This window comes from Hemibagrus wyckioides, linkage group LG24 (assembly GCF_019097595.1).
Source record: "Hemibagrus wyckioides isolate EC202008001 linkage group LG24, SWU_Hwy_1.0, whole genome shotgun sequence".
NCBI classification, from domain to species: Eukaryota; Metazoa; Chordata; class Actinopteri; order Siluriformes; family Bagridae; genus Hemibagrus; species Hemibagrus wyckioides.
In genome coordinates, this window is record NC_080733.1 from 15,377,456 (window position 1) to 15,397,455 (window position 20,000).

A 20,000-nucleotide genomic window follows, 5' to 3' on the forward strand; every position below is an offset into this window, starting at 1 on the left:
GGCATATGAATGCCCTCTCTTATGAATTTTCGCCTTAAGAATTGTAATTTTGCAATAAATTTGCATCAGCATATGTAGCATCTTTGTCATACAAACTAACCGGACCGGACCAAACGCCGGCTAAGTTGCGCGTACGTCCGAGAGCCGTTCAAAACTTGTTTGCGTCAGTGGAAATCGAAGACAACAGAAGCGAATTTTTTACGAATTTTATTTCAGTCAGTGAAAGCTGTTTGGAAAGAGTCAACCCATGATACCAACGTTGCCTTTAGCATGCGTTCAAAAGCTAGGTGATTTTTCGGGTGTTTTTTTGTTGACATATTGGTGGTGTGGGCGGTCTGTTCTATTTTTAGCCCAAGCTTGGTGACTTCCTGTGAGGACCCTTGACGTGGAATGCTTGGCTTGGGTCAGTTCTTTGTAAGCGTCCATACAGTTTCCATACGCTTCGTATTGGTCATATTGGTCATATTGCTCATATTTTTTGGGCGGCTGGAACAAATTATCTGCATTTACATTATTTCTAACGGGAAAATTCATATCTTGTTTACTGGCAAATTCCTTGTAGTAATTTTACAGGAATGTCTCGTAGTGATGCGTTAATGGTGTTTGTAAATCTTGATTTAAATGGTTATTAAAATGTGGTTTGGTTCAGGAAACACGTTAAAAAGAACAAGCTTATTCTCTCTCTTTTTTTTTGTTTGATCGATTGATTGTTTTTACCAGAAAGAAATCTGACGTGACGTCCACACTGTAACCACAACTCTACACTCTCACTCTATACTCTAACTCCCAGCTAGAATCAGCTAAGAAACTCAACTCAATTCAGTTTAATTCATCATCAGTTATAAACACCACTGTAGCTTTAGAGACAGGAAACACAGAGGGTTTTTAGAAGCTGCTGTGATCTGACTGGATGCAACGACAGTTAAAGTGGAACCTCACTTTCATACCTCATCGTTTATTTACTCGCTAAATACATCCATTTATCACCAGGGCTTAGTACTTAAAAAAATAAATAGCAGGAAAAAAGCACTTTGTGCTTTTCTGATTTGCAGTTTAAGGTATTTTTGGCTCGACTATGACTGAAAAAAAAAAAAACCCTTCACCCTGAGCTTTTTAAAAGCCAGTCCTTAGATTAGATGGAAAAAGGAAAAACAGGAGAGGAAAAAAAAGAAAAAAGGAGAGGGAAAAAAAAGAAAGAGGAAAAAAGAAAAAAGGAGAGGAAAAAAAAGAAAGAGGAAAAAAGAAAAAAGGAGAGGAAAAAAAGAAGAAAATGAGAGGAAAAAAATGAAAAAAGGAGAGGAATAAAGAGAGGGGGGAAAGGAGAGGGAAAAAAGAAAAAAGGAGAGGAAAAAAGAAAAAAGGAGAGGAAAAAAAGAATAAGAAAAAAACAGAAAAAAGGAGAGTAGAAAAAAGAAAAAAGAGAGGAAAAAAGGAAGAAAATGAGAGGGAAAAAAAAAAAAAAAAGGACAGGAAAAAGGAAAGGTAAAAAAAAGAAAAGAGGAGAGGAAAAAAGAAAAAGGAAAGGTAAAAAAAAAAAGAGGAAAAAAAGAAAAAAGAAAGAAAATACACTTCAATTAAAATTCAATAAAACACCAAAAATCTGCATAAAAACATATTTATAATTTAAAATATATCTTTAATACTGATTTTATTAATCATCAGTTTCTACAGCTCACACACGTGTGTGTTTTAAATCATATCTTCATACAATCTCACCTTAACTCCTCGAGGCCCCGGGTATCCGATCGGCCCCTGAGCTCCGACTAATCCCTAATAAAGGAAAGAGAGGAGAGATTTATTTACAGAGTGTGTGTGACAGTATGTGCAGTGGACACGTGTTAATGCGAAAGCACAATGATGTGGACCTTAATGCGAGCGCTCAGCACACACCACTGATGGCCAGATTACTGGAGTGTGTGATTACCCTGGCGTTCAGCACAAAGCCGCGGCTCTGAGAGCCGTGACACAGCGGCACAGCTGCAGCGGGATGTGATGTGAGAGGATGCAGAGCGTCACAATCTCCGCCTTTCAGCACACGATCTGGACCCGTGCACTTCCTTCATCATGCCACTTCTACAGGTGAGTGGAGCAGCTGTGTGTGTGTTTTCCGGACTATGTGTGTGCATACTGGACAGTGTGTTTGTGCATGTCCGTATGTATTGAACTGTTTGTGTTTGTGTCTCCTGGATTATGTGTGTGTGCATACTGGACAGTTTGTTTGTGTGCGCGTGTGTGTGTGTGTGTGTGTGCGCGCATGTGTGTGTGTGTGTGTGTGTATAAAGCTCACCGGTAGTCCCTTCTCTCCAGCTGGTCCCTCTCTGCCTGGATGTCCCTGTGAGTGTAACACAGTGACCAGGTGTAATTATGACAGCATGCTAATGACAAACGTTATTAACAAATTAGCTAATGAGCTAACACGCAGGGCCTGACCACTGCACCACTAACACACACAGTCTGCAGCGTACTACACCGCTCTGACGCTAGACCTCTCTGACATGGACACAGACATTATTATCAGATGGAGGAGAAGCAGAACAACAGAGCGTGATGAAGATGCCGAAGAACTCACCGTAGGACCGTCAATCCCAGGAAGTCCCTGGATTCCCGTCTTTCCCTGCGGTCCCTGTTTGGGGAGACGAACACACACAGATACACAGTTTAAACCTCCACATCAATCTGTCTGTACATTTAACCTTCATCCACAGTTTACTAAATAAACCAGGAGCTTTAACTCCATTTCATTTAAAACAACACAAATAATTCTTTGAAACTAATCACTATTATATCTTATCAGTATTAGTTCATTAACAGACAATCGTCTTTCTACTGTAAAGGCTACAGCGAAATTACACAAACATTTAAAATACACAATATACTGTACATGTTCAGAGCTGTTTCACCTTCAGAGACAAGAAAAGAAAAGAAATGAAATGAAAAAATAGAAAAGAAAAAAAGAAAAGAACAGAAAAAGGAAAAATAAGAAAGAAAAAGAAAAGAAAAGAAAAGAAAAAAAAGAAAAGAAAAGAAAAGAAAAGAAAAGAAAAAAGAGGAAAAGAACAGAAAAAAGAAAAGAGAAGAAAAGAAAAGGAAAAAAGAACAGAACAGAAAGAAAGGAAAAGAAAAAAGAAAAGAAAAGAAAAACGTATGAAACTTAAGCAGTGGTATGATGTGTGTACAATATAGTAATAAATAAATAAATAAATAAATAATAAACAAAAAATTTTTAAATAAAGTGTACAGAATTAAAACATACAAACAAACAAATAAACAATCACATTAAAAATTCACAATTAAAACAAACAAGCAAACAAACAAATAAATAGATGGTACACAATTAAAACAAAGAAATAAAAAATAACAATAACTTGATATCAATAAAATTACACATTAACAAACATAAATAAAATAAAATATCAGTTGATTTTATCACATTTTTCTTCAAGTTGCTTTGGCATCTTCAGGCGTTCGCAAAAATATACACGTGACGTGACGTAAAGCTTTATTTTAAAATCCAATCAGCTTCAATCTTGGAGGAAAACGTTTCTAGTCTCAGGTACAATCCAAATCTACACAGCTTTTAATAAAAGTTCCAAGAAGAAACCTGCAGACATTTTCCATCCATCCAGAACAAATGAAGTGGGGGTTTTTTTCTACATATGTATCAACTCCACTCAGCTCTTTCTCCTCATTTTGATTTCCATTTGTATAAAAAATAGCGTCGTACTCCGACTTCAAATAATAATCATTTCAACAAAAAAAAAAAAAAGAAAGAAAGAAAAAGCCCACTGTTCACATTTGTCATAAACAACACTTAAATAAAAGGCAGTGCAAGCCAGCGTGTGTTTAAATCAAGCAGCTCTCACTTCTCTGTGTTCATAAATTATAATATTCTGACAAGCCGGGCTTCTGCTCATTCATTAAACTCACAATACAAATCTGCCTCACGGTGTAGAGACCCTTCCATAAATTACTGCCGCTGCTATTACAGGAAACATTCATTTCAGAGTAACGGATGCTGTCAGCAGCATGGGTCATGACTAGAAACCAAATGATGCTTTGTTAGGAGGAAACACACACACACACACAATAAAAACAAATACGGATTGAAACCAAAGCCTCAAAGAAAGTAAAAAAAAAACCACACGTTTACAGTACATCCGCATCCAGGATCCAAACCAATCTTCCTCTGATGCCTCGCCTGCTTCTCCCTTTCCTTTTAGCGGAAAAATAGCCACGATTTCCATTTTAATAAAACGCTATAAGGTAATTGATCCAGGTGAATCGTCCAGAAATGTTGAGATTGGAAAACTGGAAGCGTTTCGACCATTTTAAGGTGAATAGTTTGCAGGTCCTACGATATTATTGATATAATCAACGATAATCGTCGCTGGAAATCACAACAGTGTTATATCACAGAGGGACGATAATATAAATACAGGAACCTCGGCGTATGAATGGCCACTCTTATGAATTTTCACCTTAAGAATCGAAATTTTGCAAGAAGTTTGCATCGACATACGAAGAATTTTCAGCATACCAATGAACCAAACGGAACGCTGGCTAAGTTGAGCGTACGTCCGGGAGGCGTTAAAAATTTATTTGCGTTAGTGGAAAGCCAACCGAAGCGAGTTTACGAATTTTTACGAAGCTGTTTTGAAAGAGTCAACCCTCGATACCTAAGTTGCCTTCAGGATGCGTTCAAAAGCTAGGTGATTTTTCAGGTGTTTTTTTTTTTTGTTGACAGATTGGTGGCGTGGGTGGTCTGTTCTATTTTTAGCCCAAGCTTGGTGGCACGACTTCCTGTGAGGAGCCTTGACATGGAATGCTTGGCTTGGGTCAGTTCATTGTAAGCAGCCATACATAGGCTCCGTACTGGTCATATTGCTAATATTTTTGGGTGACTGGAACGAACAAATTCCAGAACAAATTCAATTCCTATGCCGAGGTTCCACTGTATCATATTATAAGAGCTTTTCAGACCAAGCTTAACCCTGGGATATTGTCACTTTTACCCCAGGTAGAGGAACATGTATAATTTCAGAAGCGGGGTCATCACGGCCTGCTCTGAAACACGGTTAACTCCACATCGCGGTGTCAAGCGTCTACAGTGTGAAACGGTGATAAAATGTTACGGCTCGATGCTTAGCAACAGAAAACCTGTGTGCCTCATATCACGTGTTTGTACAGTCACAGAAACCCTGCGTGTGTGTAAGCAGCAGTCGCAGTAGTCAGGAGAAAAGATGTTGAAAAAAATAACGTCAAATGGTGGCAGAAAACACGTCAATCAAGAGGCTGAAGAGGCGACAGTTAAGAACGAGAAAAGTCTGATTTGGAAGTCAGACATTTACATTTCTGGCATTTTGTCCTGAGTGACTTTAAGGGTTAAGGGCCTTGCTCAGGGGCCCAGCTTGGTGGAGCTGGGATTAAACCTCACAACCTTCCAATCCAGTAGTCCAGCTCCTTAACCACTAAGCTACCACATCACCACAAAAACAAATGAGTGTTTAAGGAACTTAGCAGAAATTGGATATCTGAGAACGCCTGGTGAAATACACGGCAAAAAAGATGATAAAGATAACAATACCTGGTCCAAACAGATTCCGAAGAGTAAGACGAGCCATTATTTAAAGCACAGGTCACATGCTGGATTTATCCAATCCAGGGTTTAGGAAAGTCGAGTGTGAAACGTCTGATAATGAAGAGCAAGGATTCGTTGTTAACCCGGGTAAAGTAAGTGTGAAACATCTAACTACCTGACCCAGGATTCTGTGGTGATGATGGCTTTGATTGACAGGAGAAAGAGAAGAATTTTGAATAGCAGTCTTCTTTTCACGCTAATTCTCGCGATCGTATTTTTTGCACTTGGGTTATCAGAGAAAGCCGTAGCCGTGCCGCTGGTTGACGTTCTGTTTGTTCTTTGTAGCGCTAACAGGATTTAAGCCACTCTCGGTGAGACTCAGTGTGGACTCAGTATCGACTATCTGCCAGGATTACGGTAAAAGTCTGCGACTGAACACACTCCGTTTAGTCCTGATCTCTGAAGCAGGTCAAAGGTCAACCCACCCACTCACACACATACTCACACACTCACGCAGAAATACACAGCTTACCTTTTCTCCAGGCATGCCGATAGGACCCTGAGGACCTGGAAATCCCTGGGAGAGACACAGAGCCGTGATGAGTGTGCTGTTAAACGAGTCTGATTCATTCCTGTGCTGATTTAAACGCCGGACCTACCTGCACTCCTGGGTTCCCCTGCTGTCCTGGAGGACCGTGCTCTCCTGACGGACCCTTCGAACAGAAGAAATAAACGAGTCGTCATTGTTCTTCTAGGACAAGAGACTTCAGTGAGAGCCTAAAGGGAATCTGATCTGATGCGGCGGCGCTTTAGTCTGTTGCCGGTTCCCTTTTATGCCCTTTATGCTAATACCCCATGCTTGTGATTTAGCTAGTCGAGCCGAGTCTCTGTTGTAATTCCTGGGTTCCACGATGTTCCAGCATCGCATTCTGGGACTTAGAGTCTAACCTTCACACCAGTGTCAATCCTGGATTTCTCATTAATGTGATGTTAAAGAATGAATGAGAATGTTTGTTGTGTGTGAACGTTATTGATGTTAAAATTTGTAAAAGTGAGATCGTGATAGCTTTTCAGAGCTCATGTACTGTATGTCTAAGATCAATTAATTATTTTCTCCCCTACTTTTTCTTCACCACACTCACCGGGTTGCCTTTAAGGCCTTGAATACCATCCACGCCACGTATCCCCTAAAAGAAACAAAAAAAAAAGAAGAAGAAGAAAACACTCTGACATTTAGCGCTGAAATGGAAAAGCACAATATCACTAAACAAGCACTGGAACATTTTGAAAGATTTGCGCTTTAGGAGCATTTCTATAAATAATCTCAGAAGTACTTCATTAGCAAGCGCTCTCACAGGAAGCACGCTCGCCCTCTGCTCTTAGCAGAGCTTTTAGAAAAATATCTTCTTTTTTCTGGCCTTGAGCCACGACGACTCGTGAGTTTGAAAGATGTGAGATGTCTGATGTGGGATCAATACAGACGACTGCAGCACAACCATTACAGAGATGTAGAACGCACATCCATCACCAAACATAAAGCTTCTGCGTATTTCAGATACTCTTCATCATGCACTTAACCCCACAATGATACAGAAGGACAGCACTACGTCTTTCTGAGGTCATGTAAGGGATCATTACTTTAATATTAGGATTGAGCGCTTGGAAACTTCCAGCATTGTGCAGAACCTGAATTTTAAAGAGTCTTTACCTTCTCTCGCCTTCTCTTATAAGAGGATATTGGAGTCAGATCTATGTAATCTGTGTGCTATAATAATACTTCTAATATATTTTTAAATAATATTATAATAATTAATTTGAATAATATTTTAATATTTTTTATATTTTTAATATCATAATAATTCATTTAAATAATATTTTAATATATTTTAATAATATAATAATGAATTTAAATATTTTTTATAATATTTTTCATATATTTATACAAATTTATTTTTTCTAAAAAAAAGTTTATTCTAGATTAAATTTGATCACGTTTTTATATATATATTTTTTACAATTCATAAACACATCTATTAATGTGCATAAAAAGAAAGAAAACATCTCTTATGTCAATTTTGTTTCAAACTAACTGATTTCTTTGTGTCTTGTATTTTATTTCATTACAGAAAAAAAAATAAAAGAAAGTCTTGTTGGACCTTATTATCTTATTTTACATGATTCTTGTTTTTTTTCTCTATTGGGATATTATTGTCTTATTTTATAAGAATTTCTTGTATTTGTTAATACATTTTAATGAAGGTTTTTACCCATCAGCCCCAGCAAGTCACGTGATCATGACACACATCACTGATCATTCACACGTGTTTCATGTGACTCATTAGTGACACTTGTTGAGGTTTTTGTGTGTTTTTATGTCAAGCTGTTGATACTGTGTGTCTTGTCTTGTAATTTGTCTTGTGTCTTCTCTTAAGCCTCGTGATGTCTTGTAATTGGTCTTTTCTCTGGTCTTTTGTTGTGTCTTGGCTTGTGTGTGGTCTTTTTTGTTGTTTCTTGTCTTGTCTCTTGTCTTGTAATTTGTTTTGTCTCTGGTCTTGTGACTTGTGTCTTGTTTCTTGTCTCTGGTCTTGTGTCTTGTCTTTGGTCTTGTCTCATGTATTGATTCTTGTGTCTTATGTCTTGCATTGTCCTGTAATTGGTCTTGTTTTGTAATTTGTCTTGTCTCTGGTCTTGTGTCTTATCTTGTCTCTGGTCTTATCTCTTGTATTGATTCTTGTGTCTTGTCTTATGTCTTGCATTGTCCTGTAATTGGTCTTGTTTTGTAATTTGTCTTGTCTCTGGTCTTGTGTCTTATCTTGTCTCTGGTCTTATCTCTTGTATTGATTCTTGTGTCTTGTCTTATGTCTTGCATTGTCCTGTAATTGGTCTTGTTTTGTAATTTGTCTTGTCTCTGGTCTTGTGTCTTATCTTGTCTCTGGTCTTATCTCTTGTATTGATTCTTGTGTCTTGTCTTATGTCTTGCATTGTCCTGTAATTGGTCTTGTTTTGTAATTTGTCTTGTCTCTGGTCTTGTGTCTTATCTTGTCTCTGGTCTTATCTCTTGTATTGATTCTTGTGTCTTGTCTAATGTCTTGCATTGTCCTGTAATTGGTCTTGTTTTGTAATTTGTCTTGTCTCTGGTCTTGTGTCTTATCTTGTCTCTGGTCTTATCTCTTGTATTGATTCTTGTGTCTTGTCTTATGTCTTGCATTGTCCTGTAATTGGTCTTGTTTTGTAATTTGTCTTGTCTCTGGTCTTGTGTCTTATCTTGTCTCTGGTCTTATCTCTTGTATTGATTCTTGTGTCTTGTCTTATGTCTTGCATTGTCCTGTAATTGGTCTTGTTTTGTAATTTGTCTTGTCTATAATCTTATGTTGCGTCTTGTCTTGTAATTGGTGTTGTGTCTTGTCTTTTAATTGTAATTGTAATTTGTCTTGTAGTCTGGATGTTTTTGTCTTGTTTCCACTGTTCAGGTTTATTTAGCTTTTCATGATCTTATGTGCTTTGTACTTTTTCATGATTAATAATCAGCACTGGTATCCGCCCCCTCTATCATCCCTGACATACTGTACATAATTACCAAAATGATAATAATTGTTCATTATGTATTTATCGTTATTGGTAACCAACCCAGATTTGTCTTTATCCCAGCTCTTAAAATGTCACAGGATAACAAACAGAAGCTAATAACAAACCATCCATATAACATCTATTTGTATTTTTTTCCAGTAGATGCTTTGTTTCAGTGATGTGTGATGTATGAGGTGTGAATAGTTTTGTGCAGACAGTGTCGGTGACTGTGATGGTGAAGATGATGGTGATGGTGATGGGAATGGTGGAGGTGATGGCAATGGTGGAGCTGATGTGACACAGATGGTGGTGGTGACGGTGATGGTGGAGGTGGTGATGGTGATAGTCATGGTGGTGATGGTGGAAGTGATGGTGCAGGTGATGGTGATAGTGAAGGTGGTAATGGTGATGGAGATAGTGGAGGTGATAGTGGAGGTGATGGTGATAGTGAAGGTGGTGATGGAGATAGTGGAGGTGATAGTGGAGGTGATGGTGATTGAAGTGGTAATGGTGATGGAGATAGTGGAGGTGATAGTGGAGGTGATGGTGATTGAAGTGGTAATGGTGATGGAGATAGTGGAGGTGATAGTGGAGGTGATGGTGATTGAAGTGGTAATGGTGATGGCAATGGTAGATGGGATGGTGATGGTGGAGGGAATGGTGATGATCAAGGTGGTGATGGTGAGGGTCAAGGTGATGATGGAGGTGATGGTGACAGTGATGGTGGAGGGAATGGTGATGATCAAGGTGGTGATGGTGAGGGTCAAGGTGATGATGGAGGTGATGGTGACAGTGATGGTGGAGGGGATGGTGATGATAAAGGTGGTGACTGTGATTATCAAGGTGATGGTGACAATGATGGTGATGGTGGAGGGGATGGTGATGATAAAGGCTATGATGGTGATTGTCATGGTAATGGTGGAGGGAATGGTGATGATGAAGGCCATGATGGTGATTGTCATGGAGATGGTGATAGTAGAGGTGATGGTGACAGTGATGGTGATTGTGGAGATGATGACCAAAGTTGACTCACAGGCTGTCCAGTTGGTCCAGGCGGTCCTCTGGGTCCTACAAGTCCTCTCGGTCCCTGAAATAACCACAGCACCATCAAAACATACACAAACACAAAAATACAAGTCTCTATAATTATTAGATTTGTGTTTTGTTGGTGGGTGATGGTCATTTTAATGGTTCAAAAAAAACCCCACAAGATCACACCACAAGATCCAAACCATTGATTTTTTTGATAAACTGATGAATGAACCACTGACTCCACCTTCAGCACTGCTACCTGTCATTTACAGCTGCTATAACATAAGGGCACAGGAACAAGAACTAACTGGTTTCACTTATGTTCCATGACCTTAATGTAACCACAAATGTTCGTAGCTAATACAGTATACAACCGCGGTGGAATAATACCTTCGATATAGATATTTCATAAGATAAGAAATACCTGCTAAAGGACCACATTCATAGATGCATGTAAGGATTTAATAAGACTGAATCACACACAGCAAAACTCTGAAGCCCAGGACTTTAGTTCTAGTCAGAAGTTATGTAAAATATATATAATATTATATTATATAATAATATAATTCTATTAATTATTATATAAATATATAATAATATAATATGAATAAATATGAAACAATAATAATATTTATAATATTAAGAAAAGGAATTTATAAAATGCCAATTATACAAAACAGACAAAGAATAAATGTCAAAGGATAATTCTTAACCTTTTTCTTGCGCAATATCATCCGGACATTCATATAATCACCATATTCATCTTCCTTGTTTCTCTTTTCTGTATTATCTATGATGTGCAATTTATATTGTGTCTTGACTTTTTGAAATCCTCCATCTCCACTGCACCTGTTTGAGAAAATCTGGCAACCGTGAAGGTGTAAACCACGCTCAGGTGTGCGAATATAGAACTTTCCAGGCGTAAATGCTGGTTTAACTTTTGGATTAGCCCAAAGGTAGAAAAAAGATGTACCCCAGTAGTGTTGTTAATGCCTTTTTATGACTACAGTGTAGTTGTTTTTGCTTTTTATTGCATGGATCGAGACTCAGCTGGATGCGCACACATGTGAATGTGTGTGTGTGTGTGTTTTGTTTATATCGCTTTCAGACTTTGTACACCAGCCAAGCCACCTGTTCCAGAGCCACATCTGTGATCTCCGGGGAGGTGATTGATATGGAAATATAATCATACAGGCCAGGGTTCCATTCCTCCTCCCTCGCCAATCTCCTGGCACATCGATCTCTAACCCTGCATTTATCTCCAGCTCGCTGTGCTCTCTCTCTCCCTTTCGTTTCTCTGGTGCTGAATGCCGAGGAGTGTAGGATTTGGCCTGGCTCGCTCTAATAGAGCTCACTTCCTGCTAATGCCAACGCTGCGCTTTACTCTCGCTTTCTTTCACCGCTGGTTGATGTATTTAAAGAGGCAGCTCACCTGCAGGGAACCGATTTGAGCTGGAGTCACAGATAATCAGCCGTGGGCCAGATGGAGAGAGGATAACGAGGTGTATCATCTGTGTGTGTGTGTGTGTGTGTGTGTGTAGGACTCACAGGTTCACCTGGTTGTCCTCTTGGTCCTACAGGTCCATCTGCACCCTAAAATAAAAATAAAAAAATAAATAAATTCCGCAATTTAGCGTCTTGGATGCATTATGTGCTTTACAAGCGCATCGAAGCTCAGTAAGACTCCAAGCTGAAAGGATGAAAATGTGCTTATTTATGCAAAGATATTCCCGTTCGGTCTCTCTCGAAAGCTTTGATCAGCATGAATCGCTGCATAATACATCGCACAACTTTGCATAATGGGGATCCACCGTGCACGCTGTACTTCGTGTCTGTTTTCATACAATTCATGAGGTTTGGTGCAGCTCCACCTGGGAAAGCAAAGCCTTTCAAAAGCTTATTAGTTAAAGGACTAAACACTCAATTAGGCTGAGGATCAAAATCTGCATTCTGGGCTTTTAAAGCAGCCGGAAATGAAATTTAGCTCGTACAATTTTCCTTTTAGAGGAAATGTATTCGACCATCCTGAGATGTGCTCGGTGTCTGATGTTCGCTTCCTTAGATTTGTAATTATAGCTACAAAGCTAACGTGACTAACAAGCAAACAAACTGTACAAAATGCACGCTCGGGCGTCTGGGGCTTCAAATCCACGGCAAGATCCGAGAGACAGCGTCTGGAGGTTTGACTCAGTAATACTGCGTGTAGATAAACAGTTTAATAAAACAGCAGAAGACTGAGTCGAAGACTGACTCATCGTTTCTGTCTACTTTTCTGTTCTCTGAGTTCCGGCTGAACGATCCTGCAACGTAGAATTCACCCTTGGAAATTCAATAAAATAGTATTTTAAGCCTTTTAGGCAGACAAGATAAATAAATAAATACAGAAGGATAGCAGGGTACTTGAAAGATTTGTTTGTTTTGTGTGTTTTTATTCTATTAAACTGAAGTGCATTCAGGTCTCTTGGCTCTTTAAATGCCAAATTACTAAATAAGCTCCTTTACATTTTATGCATTATTTAAGATAAGTGAAGCTCTTAATCACAGAAAGCAAACCAAACAGCAATTTACGCGTTTTTTATATCCTTACAGACAACAAGCAAGTGCTGGTTGAGGCAAGTGAACCTCATTCAGTTGACAGAGCTGGAAAAGTTCCCTGACTTGTAAGAATGAACTTAACTATTGTATATTTTTCTTCTGAATCGCTTTAAACACACAACCCCGCCTTAAAAATATAGGCCACACCTCCTACCTGAGATTGATGCTGGCACGGTGATAGCAAACTATGTGATGAGAAAGGAAGCCATTGCAAAGTTTTTAATAATCATTTCGTCTGATTTTACGTCAGAAACCTGAACAACTCTACGGAAATTAAGGTTAAACCTGTAGCTCAACATTATGGCATAACATTATGACCACCTGCCTAATATTGTGTCAGTCCCCCTTTTGCTGCTAAATCAGCCCTGACCCATCATACACTGTGTATTCTGACACCTTTCTATCAGAACCAGCATTAACTTCTTCAGTAATTTGAGCAACAGTAGCTCGTCTGTTGGATCGGATCACACGGTCCAGCCTTCGCTCCTCACGTGCATCAATGAGCCTTAGCCGCCCATGACCCTGTCACCGGTTCACCACTGTTCCTTCCTTGGACCACTTTTGATAGATACTGACCACTGCAGACCGGGAACACCCCACAAGAGCTGCAGTTTTGGAGATGTTCTGATCCAGTGGTCTATCCATGACAATTCGGCCCTTCATCAAACTCGCTCAAATCCTTACGCTTGTCCATTTTTCCTGCTTCTAACACATCAACTTTGAGGACAAAATGTTCACTTGCTGCCTAATATATCCCACCCACTAACAGGTGCCATGATGAGGAGATCATCAGTGTTATTCACTTCACCTCTCACTGCTCGTAATGTTATGCCTGATTTTTATAAATTTGTGTACATTGCATTATTTCTTGAAATTATTCCTTTAATATTTTTGAGTTCAAAAGAAGTTGAAGATTTCCATCACCTTCTCACCGGATTCCCCCAGTGGACCAGACTGTCCTGGCTTTCCTCGATCCCCCTAAACAGACAAAATATAAAAATCATTCAATTAAAAGTACAAAATTCATGTTTTTACTATAGCTCATATGGGTGTAACGATACACTGTGACATGATGCATCGCAATGCAAAAATGTGACACTGTAAAAACATCATGAATATAAAAATATAGAGTGTATTCTGACAAACAACTCCAGACCTAAATTAGTGACATACATTATAAGATACATGTTTAGATGTTCACATTTAATCCATTAGAAAGAACTCTTCAATAGAACACCGGCCACATGCCTCTGTGACCTACAGTGCTGGAGAAATAAGGCTGGTAAAAAACTTGGGAGCTTTATTTCTAGTTAAAATGTCACCTCAATTACTGACACAAAGCTGCATACAAACATTATTTATTTAATTTATTATTTTTAAGATACGGTGATCCTGTAGTGCATTTTGTTTCCAACATTCAACCACAGTTTTGATTTGTTGTTTCCATGTTCCATGTTGCTATCTTCAAAATAAACGTTGACATTAAACCTATTTCTTCTTCATAAGCATCAAAAAGTTTAAGTCATTATCTTCAACCACTAAAATTCTGTGTAAGGTTATCCGACAGAGGGAAAAACACACGTCTCACACTGAAAGCCAACTGACTCCTGATTCATTTCACATAAGATTCATAAGAAAATGATTTGTTTTTTTTACACTGCTTAAAGATATCTGATAAATCGAGTTCAAACTCTAGTTTAGTAGTAAAAAAAAAAAGGTTGAATCAGTTATATCCAAACAAAAACACACATATTGTTGGTGACTGAGAAAAAAAGAGTCATCATTGTTCAAAAGAATCAAACTGAATTCGACTCATGAATCGAATCATCACCGGAGTCGATCCTGACACCCCTAATATCTGAGGAAAAAGATAAAGAGAAGTATGAAGGATGCTAACTGCACATCTGCACAGAGACACACAGGCATCTCAGAGCTAAACAGATATACTCCACTGTGCTGGGGTTGTGGGATTTGATTAAGCTCTGCCCCGTGCCACACTCACTCTGTGTCCTTTGTCCCCTGGAAGCCCTGGTAGTCCATCAAAGCCCCTGTCACCCTGCATGAGAGACAGAGACGAATGAGTGAGACACAGAGCATGTGATAAATAGCAAGCTTTCACTCTCTCTCTCACAGTAAACACAGTAATGCATTAAAGCTAGCCAGAGAAGTAGTTAGCTTGAATGATATATTGCTATAGCACAGCTATTTGACTAGTCATGCTAGCAATAATGATATGCTAGCAAGGGAGTTAATGAACTAGGAACTAGCCAGATGAAGCAAGGCTAACAAATTAATCTTTGCTTACAAGCTAGCTTACAACTGTTTAGCTAACTATCTAGTATGAGCTGGTAGGAATGAAATTACGTAGCAAGCTAAGGAATAGCTTGGCTAATATAATATTTAATCTAATTTGGGCGTTTGACTTGTATACAGCCAAGTTTGCTAACAAACTACAGTGCTAATTAAAAACCAATATGCAAGCAATAGCAAGCTAGATAAACTTGGCTAATTACTACTGAAATTTAGCCAAGTTTGCTAACTAACAAGCAGACATGCCTAAATTCAGGCTAACTATTATATGTACTATCTAGCTAGTTTGCTAGCAAGCTAATTAACAGTTGGCTATTGCATTATGGAATTAAATCAATTTCTTGTTGTTTGGCTAACTCTACATAGCCTATCATGTTAACAAGCTAGTTAATGTTAGGGCTAGTAAGCCAGCTAAACCTAAGCTAACTGTTCTACACTGTTATTATTATCAAAGTGTTAGATATAGAAAGAGAAATGAAGGAGTGAGACATGAGAGAGATAAACAGCTCTCTCTCTCACACACACACACACACACACACTACAATATGTAGCCCTACAGTAATTTCTCCTTCCTCAATGTCATTTCTGCTCATTAACTCACGCACACACACACACACACACACACACAGTGAGCAGGTCAGAGAGGTTTGATGGCTCGTCTCTGAAGATCGTCTCCATCTGTTGCAGGTCTGTGGGTGGAAGCTGGGGACAGAAAGAAGATCTGCTCTTCCTCTTGATGAAGTCTCTCAGCTTTCACTGCTCTGTCAGGGACTGAAACGTTCTCTCACAGCTGCCTCAACACTCACCTGTCTTTCACGTCTACTCTATAATATTAAAGGAACGTTCTGGAACAAACTAAATGTCTTCCTCTTGTTCTGTTTGTAGATGATGAGACATGGCATGTTTGAGTGCACTGAAGCTACAAACGATGCTAAGAAGTGTAGGAACAGACTGAATTTACAGATTTAAGATCATATTGTGTAGATTTGTTTTGTTAGTTGATGTGTTGACAATGCTACTTAAACACTTATTAATTAGTCAGCAAATTCTCTAACATACTATACTAGTAGCTAGCCATGCTAGACTAATAATTAAAAACCAAGAATTAAAGAAAGCTAGTAGCTAGCCAAGCTAGGCTTTTTTAGTGGAATTTAAATGAGTAGTGGTTAAAGAAAGGCGAGATATTAACCCTAACTCTAGGCTAGTATTTCAATCATTCAGTTATTCAGCTAAATAAAACTAATAGGCTAATTTACTAAGATAAATATTCTAAGCTAATATACTAAACTAAAGATTCTAGGCTAATAGACTAAACTAAATATTCTTGGCTAACAGACTAGGCTAAGTATTCCAGGTTAATATACTAAGGTAGGCCAATAGGCTAGGCTAAATATCCTAGGCTAATATACCAGGATATAAATATAAATATACCAGGATAATATACTAAGCTAAAGATTTCAGGCTAATAGACTAAGCTGAATATTCCACACTGCTATACAAAGTTAAATATTCTAGGTTAACAGACTAGGCTAAATATTTCAGGTTAATAGAATAAGCTAAATAATCTAGTCTAAGTATTCTAAACTAATAGATGAGGCTAAAAATCCTAAATATATACACACACACACACACACACACACACACATATATATATATATATATTAGACTAATAGATTAGACTAAATATTCTAGGTTTATAAACTAGGCAAAATATTTCAGGCTAATAGACTAGGCTAAATATTCTAGACTAATATACTAGACTAGGTATCCCAGGCTAATATACCAAGCTAAATATTCTATGCTAATACACTAGGCTAAATAATCTAGGCTAATAAAATAAGTTTAATATTACAGGCTAATAGACTAGGCTAAATATTCTAGGCTAACATACTAAGCTGAATATTCCAGGCTAATATACTACACTAAAAAATAAGATGAACATTCTAGGCTTATAAACTAGGCTAATATACTAATCTAAATATAGCAGGCTAATATACTAGGCTAAATATTCAAGGCCAATAGACTAGGTGAAGTATTTCAGGCTAATATAATAAACAAGTAAACTCCAGTAACATTTTAAAGCTTTCTAATAAAGTAAACTAATAAAGATCAGCTTTTTATGGATGTTTGTAGTTTTTAGTCCACATTCTGTACAGGAAACTCTGTGTGTTGTGTATAAAACTGATGTACCACTATTAAACTGGAAAATAGCAGCATTAGCCATGCTCTCTGTGTATTCTCTCTCTCTCTCTCTCTCGCTCACGCTCTCTGTGTGAGTGTGTGTGTGTGTGTGTGTGGGAGGGGCATATTATCTCTCTCTCTCTCTGTGTGTGTATGTGTGTGTGGGAGGGGCATATTATCTCTCTCTCTCTTTGTGGGAGGGACATATTCTCTCTCTCTCTCTCTCTCTCTCTCTCTCTCTCTCTCTGTGTGTGTGTGTGTGTGGGAGGGGCATATTATCTCTCTCTCTCTCTCTCTCTCTCTCTCTCTGTGTGTGTGTGTGTGTGTGGGAGGGGCATAGTATCTCTCTCTCTCTGTGTGTATGTGTGTGTGTGTGTGTGGGAGGGGCATATTATCTCTCTCTCTCTTTGTGGGAGGGACATATTCTCTCTCTCTCTCTCTCTCTCTCTCTCTCTCTGTGTGTGTGTGTGTGTGTGTGGGAGGGGCATATTCTCTCTCTCTCTCTCTCTCTCTCTCTCTCTCTCTCTCTCTCTCTCACTCTCTCTCTTTGAGGGTGGGACATATTCTCTCTCTCTTTCTGTGTGTGTGTGTGTGTCTGTGAGGGGTATATTCTCTCTCTTTCTCTCTCTCTCTTTGTGGGAGGGGCATACCCCCCCTCTTCCTCTCTCTCTTTGTGGGAGGGGCATATTCTCTCTCTCCCTCTCTCTCTCTCTCTCTCTCTCTCTCTTTCTCTCTCTCTCTCTCTTTGTGGGAGGGGCATATTCTCCCCCCCTCTCTTCCTCTCTCTCTTTGTGGGAGGGGCATATTCTCTCTCTCTCTCTCTCTCTTTGTGGGAGGGGCATATTCTCTCTCTGTCTGTCTCTCTCTCTCTCTGTCCTGTCAGTCACAGTGTCATTAGCCAATCAGGTGTGTCAGTGAGCTGATGTATGTGTAAGACAGCTGCCTGTGCTTCAGTAGTTATTATGTTATTATGTGTTTTGTAGGAAACATGTGTTAGCCTTCATCTTCCTCTTTTAGTAGCTGTTGTTTGATAGGGGATAGGAAGCTAGTGGGCAGAAATTAGCAGGTGATTAGCATTAGCATGGGGGGATTAGCATTAGCAGGTGATTAGCATCAGCAGGTGATTAGCAATTTGTGTGAAATTTAACGTACATTGAACAAATGAGGAGCATGAGGAGACTTGCAACACGAGAGAGGAAAGCGTGATTAACATGCTTCTGTATTCCAGGTTAAAGTACACTGTAGCGCTTTAGCATTAAACTGAGTTGAAAGAGTTGCTGCATGAAGCTCACCTTCGCTCCCGTCTCTCCTGGAGCTCCTCGACCTCCATCTGCTCCCGATCGACCCTGAGGACAAACGCACAGGACGGCTGTTGCCACGTTGATCTGCGTATTATCATCGAGCTTATGCAATATTCATCAGAAGCTCAGGCCTGCCCTGACGTGTGTTTTTCTATCAACAGGATTATTTTCCAGCTGCATTAACTCCTTCTTTAATAGAAACAGTATATAGCAATATTCCTCGAAGATAAACAGTAACAGCTCTTACCCGCTTGCCCAGCTTCCCCACCATACCCGGAGGACCTGGCAACCCACGTGGCCCCTTTCAGACAGAGACCAAATGTGAAGAAGGGGGAAAAATACAGATTTGCACGTAGAAAATGCATCAAATAGCATGTATATTTAATGTGTAGTGTCTGGAGCAGTGAGACGTGAATGAAGTATCTGCATGTAATGAACTGGAGGAACGTTAAAAAGCAACATGACGCTTTAAAGAATTCATCAGAATCCGAATAAACAGATAAACAGAATAGACAGATAAACATTTGCTCACCGGAGGACCAGCGTCCCCGCTGTCTCCTTTAAGTCCACTGGAACCTGGGAGGCCCTGCAACACACACACACACACACACACACACACAGAGGAGGTGTTAATTAACACTCTGTAACACTGCGACTCTGACTTTAGTACCAGCTGTAAAATAAATGACTTCCGTGTCATTGAGATGTTGCTGTTTCTGTAGATTCAAAGGGACTACAAATGTAATAATAATTAGTTTAATAAGAAGAATAATAATAAAAAAATAAATAAAATAAACTAAACTATTTAATATTATTATTATTATTATTATTATTATTATTATAAAAATAAATTAATAGATAAATACAATGAATAAATACGCCAGTTAATAATAATAATAATAATAATAATAATAATAATAATGATAATAATTGTGATGATCAGTTCATTTGTACTATTTGCCAGAGAAAACATGAGATCCTGGCATGGATTAAACATGCACTCTTACTTCTTTTGTACGTGGTTGAAATTAATATGTTTTATTTCTTACGGAAACAAAATATGAATTTGATGTAAATTAAACAAACTCAAAAAAACAATTTTACGAAGTACAACAGGGCATGAGTGTGTGATAAAAAAAACACTGGCCATAACTAAATAAATAAATAAATAAATAAACATGGAAATTGCAATAATAATAATAATAATAATCTTGTAATCCAGTTCCACTTATACTCTACTTAAGGTTTTTCTTTAAACATATTTTCCAGTTAAAACGTAATAATCTATTACTTGTAGATACACTACAGTACTAGGACTCCACTTGTTCTTGAACTCGGCTGCATTCATCAGATCAGACTGAAATACGCAGCATGGACAATCCAGTGTTAGAGTAAAGCTCCTCGTCTCCACCTGGAGCTCTCCGGAGCTGACCACT

General features: G+C 38.6%; 1 protein-coding gene across 2 annotated transcripts in view; it reads right to left on the reverse strand.

Annotated features, from left to right (window-relative positions):
• Nucleotides 1-20,000, reverse strand: part of col5a3a (collagen, type V, alpha 3a) — a 101,310-nt gene that overhangs the window by 34,661 nt on the left and 46,649 nt on the right. For both annotated transcript variants that reach the window (XM_058377480.1, XM_058377479.1), the window contains 13 exons: nucleotides 19,097-19,150; nucleotides 18,812-18,865; nucleotides 18,556-18,609; nucleotides 14,775-14,828; nucleotides 13,697-13,750; nucleotides 11,726-11,770; nucleotides 10,179-10,232; nucleotides 6,721-6,765; nucleotides 6,238-6,291; nucleotides 6,111-6,155; nucleotides 2,570-2,623; nucleotides 2,288-2,332; nucleotides 1,717-1,770 (listed from right to left, as the gene is read on the reverse strand). In XM_058377480.1, coding sequence (XP_058233463.1) covers nucleotides 1,717-1,770; nucleotides 2,288-2,332; nucleotides 2,570-2,623; nucleotides 6,111-6,155; nucleotides 6,238-6,291; nucleotides 6,721-6,765; nucleotides 10,179-10,232; nucleotides 11,726-11,770; nucleotides 13,697-13,750; nucleotides 14,775-14,828; nucleotides 18,556-18,609; nucleotides 18,812-18,865; nucleotides 19,097-19,150 — 666 coding nt within the window. The remainder of the gene's footprint in view (nucleotides 1-1,716; nucleotides 1,771-2,287; nucleotides 2,333-2,569; nucleotides 2,624-6,110; nucleotides 6,156-6,237; nucleotides 6,292-6,720; nucleotides 6,766-10,178; nucleotides 10,233-11,725; nucleotides 11,771-13,696; nucleotides 13,751-14,774; nucleotides 14,829-18,555; nucleotides 18,610-18,811; nucleotides 18,866-19,096; nucleotides 19,151-20,000) is intronic.